This window comes from Marasmius oreades, chromosome 1 (assembly GCF_018924745.1).
Source record: "Marasmius oreades isolate 03SP1 chromosome 1, whole genome shotgun sequence".
NCBI classification, from domain to species: Eukaryota; Fungi; Basidiomycota; class Agaricomycetes; order Agaricales; family Marasmiaceae; genus Marasmius; species Marasmius oreades.
The window spans coordinates 5,471,628-5,483,765 of NC_057323.1; the positions used below are offsets into that span (position 1 = coordinate 5,471,628).

Genomic DNA, 12,138 nt, shown 5'->3' on the forward strand with positions numbered 1-12,138 from the left:
TTTTTCCATATGAAGCTTCTACATCTGCACGTCCTAATCTCTGCACATTTGACATATGATTTTTCAGAAACGGAACTATTGTAGGTGTAGGCCCCTTCATTTGCGAAAATCCCGGGTTTATTATAACAGGTCCACAGTCGCTAAATAACGCCTATGTAATGCAACAACCGGCTAATTCTATGATCAATGCATCAATGCATGTAATTTACAACCCGCATCATCATGATCACATACTTGGGGTCCGAAATTTCAATGGGGTTCCCTACACTACTTTCGTAGTCGTGTGCAGGCAGAATTTCCGGGAGGTGGTAGTAATGAGAACTTCTGGCGTGCTGTAGAGTGACATTCAAGGGATTACATTCATGTTTGGGCCGTTTAACCGTATCATGATTCCCTAGTATCAACCTTACATGTACATGTACATGTATACAACCCCACAAGCCTAACGCAGCTCATGAAACGCGGATGACTCACTAACGTCCGACATCGGTTGTACAAAACGTGCTTATTCCGTGGTGGCAGTAATGTAGTATGTCGCAGACGGGTTGGTGAGCCTACCACTTCAGAAAAAAAAAGGCGAAACGAACGGAAAAGCGAGTCTGTCCGAAAGATGCGGAAATGGGAATATTATTTGTTATGTAAAAAAAAAAATTAAGGTTGGAATAATAATCCATACCTTCCAGCCTCTCGGCAATTGAGGCCTGAGGTACGGCCATTTCGGAAGCTCTTTTAGCAGGTCCTTACTGGAATTGTGGCGGCACATCCAAGGCAGGGACAAGCAAAAGCCCATTATTCAAGGGCCCGTACGCGAGACCCCCCACCTGTCCGGTTCGGCGGTTAGCCTCAATTTTACTGTTAGCTGTAGGACTTTTTAGAGAAATGTAGATCCCTAACGGCTGTCTCGGGGAAGGGTCACGGTGTCAACGAACAACCGCAACTGCAACTGTCGTCTGGGGAGGGTGCCACTGACTCCAAAAGGCAAAAAGGGCAAAGGCGATGGTACCAGACTAGACTCGAGTTGATCGTTGAACCGATCCAGCAGGTAGCGACTCTCAGACCGGTTAACCCTTGACTGGAGGGGGCGCGATAGACGGAAATCCTTCAAATCCGTGATGAGGTTCTCTGTAAGAAACCGGGTAAATAATGGGGTCCGGTCCGGAAACGGAAACGGAAGAGATGGTAAAATTAAAAATGGGTGGTTTTGAGTCTTTTGTCTTTGCACTGTGCAGTGATGAGAGAAAGAGAGTTGCAAGTCTCGGACTCGGACTCGGACTCGGACTCGGACTCTGTGGGCGTAGGCTATTTGGAGAAGAGAAGAGGGGGGAGCGTTAAGCATCCGAATCAGTAACCTTACCTTCAACCTCCAAGCACCGACACCTACGAACTAGTAGTACCGTGTTCTTCAAAATAACCTCAACCAACCCACTCATCATATATACTTCAAACTATCTACTTCTACTTCATCTCATTTCGTTATATCCGGTCGGACATTAGCATCAAGAACCCAGTACTGATCTTCAGAATTCGGAAGGGAATTCCGACCCTCCGAAGTCTTCAAATTCTCATACTACTTCACAAATGATGAATGGGGAGAAAAGAACCACTTCTAAGTCGTTTACTGTCAAGTATCATACACAAATAAACCAAAAAAAAAAGATATAATAAAAAAAACAAACAACGTTGATTCATCAATGACCATGAGTGGAGGGGGGAGAAAAAGAACAATAAAGAAAAGCCGAGAGAACGTTCAAGTTCGAATCAATTGTACAATACTACGGAGGGTCGGAGTTGAATAATGAATTACACTGTGGCGTCGCAGGTGGTTTGTAGGGTAGCGCATATGCGATGAGCCTTGATATAGAAAAGAACATAAAGTAACAAAAAAAAATGTGTGTATGTATGTATGCAGTGGGATGGTTGATAATGTAATAAAAAAAACGTTGTGTCTGCTTGTATAATGATGGATGATGGATAGAAAGCAAAAAGCAAAGAGATAGGGATAGGGATAAAAGTACGGTTTCCAACTTGGGCATATGGGCCTCACAAGAAACAGAAAGTCCAATGGTCATAAATAAGACGAAATGACGAAGGAAGGGAGGCGTTGAAAGCTGGGGGTATAGTCGATGTGAATGCAAAAAGCGTACCGACCGAGCTTTTGTCCCGTAAGCGAGGGTAGAGCGTGCGTGCGGTAAACAGAGCGAAGTATGGAACGTGGAAGTGTGTGTGGGCTGAGCATGTTTTTCCTTTTGAGCCGTAAGACCGACGACGGAAGCGCACGCGCGAATCGTGGTCGAAAGAGAAGAACCCGAGTGAAAAGCGACGACGGATCTGTGGGGGATGATCCGATCCATACAACCGAGGAGAGAGGGAAAAAAAGAAGGCTTGAGGGAAGGAGTGAAACAAACAACAACATAAAGAATAAAATAAATGATCCAAGCGAACAAACATAATGGCGCATAAAAAAGGCTCGTGAAGTGATGGAAAAAAAACGTGTAAGGCAGAGGAAGAGATATTCCATCCGAAGAAAGAAAGTTCCGTATCCATCCATCCATCAATGAAAGAACGAGGATGCAAAACCCAAAATAAACCCGTATCCATGTACATGTCCGTTGCGAGAATAAAATAAAATAAAATAAGAAGGTACAGAGGCTAAACCCTTGGGCTAAAGTCCTTGTGTACACGCATGTGCTGTCCCAGGTTGTCGTGTCGGCTGAAATCTTTACCACATCCTGGGTAGGGACATTTATGGGCTAAAAGGGACAGATTGAGCAAAAACGTAAATATAACACCATCAAACTCACGTTTTTCCCAAGTATGTATACTTCTAACATGTCTCTTCAAATGCTCCCCTCTAGCAAAGCACTTCCCGCAACCGGGAACTTTGCACATATGAATTCGTGAACCTTTATCTGTACAGCGTGAAAGCATGGTTAGTTACGTTCGTAAAAGACTGACAGGGAAAATGAAAAACGACGACTCACGGTTACTAGACCCATTACTAGAGCTCGGCTGGTAGACAGTAGGCACCCTCCTTCCTCGACTTTTCTTCGTCAAGTTCGGAACGGGTACAGGCACAGGCAACGAGGTGCTGGGTCTACTTCTTCTTTTCGAACCGGCTCCCATCCCGCTGGGACTTAGACTTCTCATCTGACGGTTGATCCCATTCGGGCTAGAGTCATACGCGGACGTAGTCGAGGGAGAATAGGCATGAGAAACTCCACCCGAACGAGTAGCATACCCATGTACGTGAATGCCAGCTTGAGATACACCGAGGTCCCCACCTGCCGCCGAGAGAGGAGTAAGCGGAGTTAGAGGTGTGTTGGGTGTCGTCGTGGAGGTAGTGGACGTGGAAGTCGAAGCCCTTCTCGACCTCAGGGAGGAAAGGTTCAAATCCAACGAGGGCGGATACGAAGGTTGGGTGGAATACGTCAAGTCGTCACCATACAAAGTGGATGAATCGAAAGAGGTGGAATGACCGTCGTAGGTGTGGGTATAGCCACCTGTCGGATACGGATCGTACCGATGGGTATATTCCATGCCAGCGGTCGCACCAGGCCTGCTTCTCACCACTCCACTCCCACTGGAACTAAATCCACTGTCGAACGAGGATCCCGTAGCGTCGTGAGAATAACCCCACGCATAAGATGGCTGTGGCTGGTGAGTTTGAGGGAGGGCGATGCTGGGGTTGGTAGCAGCTCTCCGCCTTCCGACAGGTTGTGAGGACATGCTGAACCATGCTTGTTCTGGGGAATGTTGTGGCGTCTGTGTGGACATATATTGGTGGGATATACGACGAGCGACCGACGGTCTCGATCGAGGGTCAAACTCGGAATCATTGGCATCGTCATAATCATAGTCACATTCCTCAGAGTCACCATCTGCATCTGAGTATGCCTCGCTATCACCCTCGTGATCCTGAAGGTCCATATCAGCACGCTCCAACGGCGATATAAGGGCTGTGGGCAATCCTACGCCATTTCTCCCGTCAATCTCCACCCTCACTGCGGAAGTTAATGAGTAACCTGGATCGAAAAGCTCCGACTGATAGGTGTCGGAGGCCGAGGAAAATTTACGCTTCGCAGATAAGCGAACGTCGTGTAAAGAATTTGTCGATGAGGGTATAACGACGGTTAAGGGCTGGGGATGTGGTAGAGGGGAGAAGGACGAGTCGTTTGAGGGATAAACTAAGTCTTCGGCGTCACCCTCAAGCTTGACTCTGGGCTTCTGACCATCGACATTCGCTGGAGACGAAGGTTTTGAACCCTGGTTCGAAGACGTCGGTGATAAGTGCTGTGCATTGCCACTAGTAATGGTGGTATGTTGTTGAAGGGGTGAGAAGAAGTCATGATGACCGGAGACGAAACGTGGATCACAAACAGCAGCTGCTTCATGTTGCTGTTGACCCAAGTTATCTTGTATGTGATGCTGGGAAGACAATGGAGGCGACAACGTGGGAGAATGGACCTGCTGCTGTTGCCCATATGAATTCGAATACGAACTATGGTAAACAGAATCAACATCCATGTCGTAGTGGTGTTGGCCATGCTCATGAGTATGGTGGTGAGCCGGAACAGGATGATATTGCTGTTGCTGTTGATGGCTATGAGTGTTCGGATGATGGTGAAGCGTCCCAATTTGCATATGATGCTGGCCGGGATTGTACTGTGGTTGCTTCTGATACGAATTATTGATAAACGGCGAAGACATTGGTATCATCGGTGGTAAATCAACGGGTGAAGACCGATGCTAAGAGAAAGTCAGCTCAGCGCGTTCGTCTAATGAGTAGATGAAAGATGAAATGAAATGAATTCTGCAGTTTCGCGAAGATAGGGTCGTAAGGATAGGAGAGGCGTTTATGAACGATTGAAGAGAGGAAATGAAGGAATAGATACACACTTGAGCACCGTTTCCGAACGAAATCTCATCGAAATAACTAGCAGTTTCTGCTGTAGGATGCACGGCTGCTGCAGACCCTCGCCAATCTTCAACCTCGAGATCCAGAATAGACTGTGTTGGTTGCATGACTATCTGGGAGATGTCGTGGAAGTCGCCGAGGTCGATGAGCAAGTGAATGTACAAGTTGCCGACGACGGTGGTGGTGGCGGTGGTGGTCGAGAACGAAGAAGATGGAGGAGGACACGGGAATCGTTGAAAGGGTAAATATGCGTTATATTCTATTTGGCCTGGGGAGCAATTTTGGGAGATCTGACGCGGATACGATCGAATTAACAGGATTTGTTTTCCTATTTTTTTTTGTTTTTGAAATGGGAAAATTTGCGGCCTTCCCATAATTATCCAATCGGTGCTTAACTGTGACAGCTACTGTCCCTTGTCAAACCGTTTCCCAATCGGGGTAATTTCAAGAAGAAATTCCGTACCTTCGTCCCTTTATCCCATATTCTTCTCTCGAATTAATCCATGCCAATCCAAATCGCTTCGCTTTCTTTCGTCGGGAAGAAAAAACGAGAGTCATACAAAATTCAAACCCCGTAATTGTGCATTTTCCCACAGGACTGCCAAATGGGTCAAAATAATTTAATCAAATTCCCCACTTCCCGATTTGGTATTCTAGATTCATCCCCTCCATTCCTTCCTCGAACCGGCCCGTTTCAGCGGCTCAGTTCGATTCGCTGATCTAAGATCGACTGTCCGTATGAGGATTGTCCTCCGCGAACCTTTCTCAGAACCAGCCCCGACTTTCTTAACTCAGGCAATCCAAGTACAACAAGGGTCGCGTTACAACTTCCTCTATCTTCCGACGAGCACGCCTCGTTTTCAATATTCATATCACACAACTCGAACTTGTTGCGCCACCGGGAGCAATAAGATGGACTTTCGTGACCGCTTGAGCGAGTCTCTTTCATTTAATCGAGCATGACCAACCTTACGAACTTTTACACAGACCTTCAACTACTCGGTCGTATATTATCATTGTCAACGTTCATCCACTTTACGACCAGCAGCCACAAATCCTCTCTACTGAAACCACCTGTGTCTTATTTTTTACGTTCCTACCCATTCCTCTACTCAACACCAGTCGGATTCATTCAACATGTTCAACGATGCGGTGTCAAGTTAAACAGACAGGCTGCCATTGCCCTGGTCTGAAAAAGACTCATGGTTCGGCGAGAGTCACCCCCTAACAAGGCACCCTCAAATCTGAAAAGTTTTATGCTGATCGAGTCTGCAAGTCTAAGGTACCTTCTCAGATATAAACTAACACGGCGGAGTCCTATAGACAGTGCAAGTACATTATTGCATAACTCTGTCATTCAAACAAGATCGTCGGCTGGTACGGAGGGAAGAGATCGCCAGCCACCACGCCACTCTCGACGTTACACGTTCCTTGTCGGATAGCCAGTGGCAGCTTACTCGAGGTTTCCCGCCCCACCGTCCTTAAAGAAGAGTCTGTTCTGGATAGCGGTGAGACCTGGATCATGATGATACATTATCGTTTCACAGTTATATCGCATCGCAGACTCACCGACTCCACATGCGGCAAACCGAGCCTTTCAAATTATGTTCCTCACCCCTTCGTCAGAAAAGGGTTGTTCTTTTTGAGACAGAGAACAAGGACAGATGCAAGCAGACAACGCGGCCTGATAGGCCACCATGTATCCATCTAATCAACGGTCCCACCATCGCTCCTAGAGAGAACAATAAGAAGTCACTGGTCACCTTGCCCATACTCAACGCTGCGGTCCTGGTCCTAACAGATGAAACTCAAACACTTTCGAAACACCCACTTCCCCCGTGATTCACTAATACTGTTCTAGTGGCCCGCAGGCGCAAAAAAGTGCGGCAGACTCAAAATACCCTCGGCACCATCTATCGGCGTTCGGGATGTGTGTGTAGTCCGACGTTTGTATTAGAGATTTTCCCAGGAATATAAACGCATCTTGAAAAGATTGGCACCGCCCGCCTGTACGTCGGGACGCTAGAAGAGCCTCTCGGCTTAATTCATAAATAACTGGGGCGATTGTGAGTAACGTTGGGGCAGGAATGCTCAAGTATAAATGAGTATGATAACTTTACTGAGGAAGGAAGTAAAGATAGAACAGTTCTTTCACATTACTAGCCTTTGATGCCTTTGATTTGTGCTACAGCCATCTTGATCCCGCCCACTCTCTGGTGTCGATGTAATGACGATGTGTTCGTGCGTCCGGCCTCGTGCAAGGTTGTACCCAAACGATACTACTTAATAGGAAGTTGAAATTTTTATCAGAAATTCTGATAAAACCACGCATATACCGCGAGTTGGGGTGGGGAGCCTGTATATATTTACCACTCTGGATGTCTAGCATCTTGGCAGTTGGCATGGAAGGTATACTTAAGACACTGGCATTTATGTAGGAGATAACCCAGTGACTTCTATGGTTCAAATAAGGACTGAATTGACAATGGCCCGGGGATCCAAAAAGAACTCGATACTCTTCCGCACTGACCAAGCGCTCAAGCGCTCCTCATTTCTTTTCGAAGTTAAGTGTCATCGCTTCGGATCGGTTACGGAGAAATATAAATGTGCCGGTTATTTTTTACTCTCGAGAAGAGGCAGGAAGCGGGATCGGCTCAAAAATGAAATCCACTGACGAGTCCGCTGCCAAGGAGGCTGGTAAACGCCGTGTCGACCCCTCCTTCCTTCTCAGGCTTCCGCCGAGTAAATCCGAGATGTAATGTTCATCGCATACAAATCCCGCAGCTCTGCGAGGTTTATCTATTCATTGAATGAGGTGGCCTCAGTCTCTACTTGCTCTGAGCCCGCCTCCCGACGAACTTGTTGCATCGGCAAAGTCCGAGCTTAATTTTCCCACGGGGATCAGACCGAGAACAAATATAGTACTAGCAAATTGGCGCGGGTGCTGTTCTATACTCCCCGTGTTTTTTTTTGTCACACCAGTGATCAATCACAATTCAACAGCTACCACTATGACGAATTGTCTAAAATTATATATAGAAGTTCTACTCGGTCAAACCGTCAATGAACTTCGGAAGGTCAATAGATTTGATACTGATTGAGAAATAGATGGGAGTGTGTGAACGGTGAGTCATTACTACGGGCTAGGAATTCCAGCTGGGTCGGGCCTAGATCTAGGAAAGAAGTCCATCGAATCGGAACGAGAGCGAGAGTGAGAGGCGATTAAGGAGGATTTCAGAAAGCTATTAAACATACGACTTGGAAGATGGAAGTACTGCTTACTAGAATCGAGTATGAGCGAACCGGATGTCGATATCGATAGCCTCATGTTTAGTACAATGATCGTCTGGCGAAAAACCTGATTTGGGATAGACCCAGAGTCCGTAACCCATCTTTCGTGAAACCGTTAGGGCCGCCATCGTGAATAACCTCATGTTACGTTCTTTCTGCTCGACGAGAAAGATAATCCATAGTAGGAGGTGACGCGGAACTTAGATCGAGTCAGTAAATAAAATACGAAAAATAAAATAAAACAAAATGAAAAAGAGGCTTGGAACTTGGCTCCTACGAAAACATCTGACACCAGATAGAAGCAAAGAAATCTGAATGCTTCTCATAATGTTCATTTCCCGAATCGTCCTCTGAACTATGAAGACGTCCGAACTACAGTATCACCCATGTCATTATCAAGCGTTTCAACAATTCTCGTCCACTATTTCGCCGCGGACACTGATTTTGATGCACACACCCACTGAAAAATATATCGGGAGAAAGGGTAAATTGGAATAATTATTGAGGATTTAATAAAATAGGGTCACATTGAAAGGAACTCCGACTGACGCCAAAATGCCACGGTGAATCAATGTTTTTGTTCCACTGGCAAACTATTCCCCCCGGGAAGACTGCGACTGAGCTTGACACTAGCACGCTGCATACAGCGTTCACGCCCTTGATTTCGGATTCGATCTAGACATAAGGTCGGTCCACCATGCGTTCCGAACCTCAGTCATATTCCTTTCTTAAGCTACAATGGTACACTGATGCCTGAACTGACGACTGAGTGAATGTCGAGGACATTCCATTACTCCCACCCAATCCATAAATACTTTGTCTCGGATGAAAAGTTGAACCGCTGTCAAAGCGCCCTCCGAACGGGTGGAGTCCCGGCATCAAGAGACTGTGAAGTCACTAAAAGACTCAGGCTATCTAACAACATATACACATACTGACTAAAGGGCCGAGGAAGGAAACGCAGAATAACACTGGTGACAATCCTTCAAGAACGACTTACGTCTTTGGTTATGCTCATCATATAATTAACTCGTGAGTCATGAATGTCTGATGCGCCACCGCCACTTCAAGCTCCATCGACCATGTTTTGTGGCCTCAAAGGAGTCTGGAACTTGAAGTTACTAGGGCTAGAGCAAATCTGAAGTGGAAGTTTCCCCTTGAGGCGTAAATAACATCTCAACGATACCGCGTACTAGAGTACTAATGTGTTGTGAACCTGCAAGTTCGCTGAACAGCTACTACTAAGTAACCCCAGCATGAACGCGGGTTGATCGATGATCTATCACTGCCGAGTCATGTTAATGACGGCGTGCAGTGAATGTCGTTTTTATTATTTATAGGGCGTCAATGGTGACGAAAGAAAGTAAAAGGACAGATCGGAGGGACGCAACCCGGCGCGGGGTCCCACGAAATTGTAACATGAACGTTTGAACCTGCAGAGTTGGTTGAATATAGTGATAAGAACATGACGTAGGGGGGGGAGAAAAAAGGAACTTGGGGGTTTCAGACTTCAGTATCTAGTACTTTTCCTTATAGCAAGTGCAAGAGAAAATAAATAGAGGTGTAGGGAATGATACTTCGACGGTGTACCTGGGGCCAAACATCAGTCCATCGAGCATAAACACATCGAAGATCCGACGGGCTCGTTGGAAGTCTGAGATAAACGCAAAAAGAAAACAGCCAGAGACAATTAACGGGACGAAGGCACTGATAGCGAGTCGGAGACACAGTGGCAGCTAGTACTAGCGTCAAACAAACTCAACCTCAACATCTGATTCTGAGCCCCGAACAATGGGTGCGACGGAGCCCATGTTATGAAGAAGCGAAAGTGAGCTGGCCCGGGATAATTTCGTATCCGGGGCTACACTGATTAGAGAACGGGTTCGTAGCTGTTCGTGCAAGGAGTGCAGGGAGGGAGTTAACAAGGGGAAACGTCACCGAACGTCGGTCGCTGTGCCAGTGGGTGCCCAGTACTCGTTCCGTTTCTCTTCGTCGCGTGCGAGCGACAGGTGACAAAGTAAGCCTTCAGATGGCAAATCATTTAATACGAGATAAGTTTATTCGAAACCAGTGGTCCCCCACTGATAGTTGAACGAAGGGCGGCAGGACGTGGGTCCGGCCCGTGCTGGTTTGACGCGACTTCAAGTATCAAAACGGTAAGTTAGTTGGGAATCGGCGAGGTATACGGACTCCGTCAAGGTTGAGAAAAGGCTCGCTTCCATAGGCAAGTTGAGTCATGTCGCAGGAACTGTTGAAACCATTAATTCCCACGAAATCTAGTTGAAAGTGCTCGGATTCGTGCGTACCTGCTGGTACCCGCCGTACATTCTTCGCCAATATCACGGCGGCCGTCAATGTCATGACTCAACCATGTAGGCAGACATCTGGATAAACAGATATTTAAATTATAATGGTTGTTCCTGGATGAGTGAGAAAAAGTTTATTCAACACGATGGAGTAAGTAGAATACGTACTAGGCCTTTCGAGGCCATAACGAAAATCAACTCGTAGTCGAAGACTCTTGAAATATGGATTTGTCCAGATGGTCTTTAGCCTCTTGAGAATACCGCAGAATTTGGCTTGAAATTCGGCTTGTTCCCGCTGCGTTCTCTCATTAACTTGAAGCTCTTGCTCAGCTATCAGGGCGCGGCATGATCTTCTGATTTTCGAGAGGCTATATGACGCGAGAAGCAGACGATGAAGCTACCTGTGAGACCAATAAGTGCTTTGTTAGACGGATGAACGTTTCTCGGGATGTGTACATTTCATTTTTTCCATTCCAACGTCTCCCGGTCTAACTTGCCTGGAAGATGTCATTGGCACGGAAAATCCACTTCGCTCGAGTGCCAGTTATTCTGATTTGAGCACCCCTTGATTCTATATTCTAAATCCCAGTACTTCTGAAAGTTTTCCCTCCGCTCAACCGGGTGAATGCCTGTAAACGCATGAATGAATATCAAGCTTCAGAATGAGAATTGATCTTCAAAAGCCAGCGAGTCATTACGTGTTTACGACTCACCTGGAGTTCATAACTCCGACAATCCGAAGTACGAGACTATCCAGTTACAAGCTGAAGCTAAAGTCTTCCGCAGAGTTCTCTGATAGGCTGGCAGTCTTTCAGAGTAGGGCAAACTGAAGGTCATCCACCACCACGATACCCATAATCTTGTGTTGTGAGCTGGAGAAGAACGCGTATTGTTACGTATACCTTTCCAATCGTACACGAGGCAGATACAGGATACGGCTTGCCAAAATAGCGTCGGTAAAGCGCCACCATCTCCCGGTTTCCAAACGTGTTGAAAGGTACCTACTTGCCAAACGTGGCGTTCTTCTCTCGCTGTTTCAAACCGAAGAAGCATTCAGCCTTTACGAGTGAAGTGGCGAGGTAAACACGAGGCCTAGTCAGGGACGAGCGACAGTTCTTTCGATGACCTTCAACGCGCCCATGGAGTAACTTGAGGATGAAAATTTGACGCACTGACTCCTTCAACTAAAAGTCGAATTGAACTTCGATGACTATCCGGCGTCTAGTAGTGGGGGAGCCCACCGAGTTACGCGGTCACCTACCCATTCGGCGGTGAAGGTTGATAAGCAATTGTCATCTTCTATCTTCTTTGTCTTCTTCCAACGCACGCGCTTGGGATTTGAGAGCTATATTAAAGGAGCTTGACAAGAAATAACTGGCAAGGACACTGGATCAGCCATTCAAATATGAGTCACCGGTCACCAGTTACCAGCGTAGTGACTATCAGCGCATCTGCCAGACCTTGAGAATCGAGTTTCTTGAGAGTTACGAGACTAACCTCAAAAATATAGATGTCGTCGTCGTCCAAATGGAAGAGAAGTTCGAAATAGACCGCAGTTTCCTTCACTGTCCCTCATCGATCGCGAGTTCTGAAACGGACTCACAGTGTTTGTGCACCGTATACGTA

The 12,138-nt window shown here is 46.6% G+C and overlaps 2 protein-coding genes across 2 annotated transcripts; both read right to left on the reverse strand.

Annotated features, from left to right (window-relative positions):
• Positions 1-2,040: 2,040 nt before the first annotated feature.
• On the reverse strand, positions 2,041-2,604 carry E1B28_001940 (uncharacterized protein; the record flags this gene model as incomplete). The annotated part of the gene is made up of 1 exon (XM_043147916.1): positions 2,041-2,604. The coding sequence occupies one exon, from the start codon at positions 2,602-2,604 to the stop codon at positions 2,041-2,043; it is 564 nt and encodes a 187-aa protein (XP_043016630.1).
• Positions 2,605-2,649: 45 nt separating this feature from the next.
• Positions 2,650-5,022, reverse strand: E1B28_001941 (uncharacterized protein; the record flags this gene model as incomplete). The annotated part of the gene is made up of 4 exons (XM_043147917.1): positions 2,650-2,750; positions 2,802-2,909; positions 2,982-4,746; positions 4,897-5,022. The coding sequence occupies 4 exons, from the start codon at positions 5,020-5,022 to the stop codon at positions 2,650-2,652; spliced, it is 2,100 nt and encodes a 699-aa protein (XP_043016631.1).
• Positions 5,023-12,138: the final 7,116 nt, after the last annotated feature.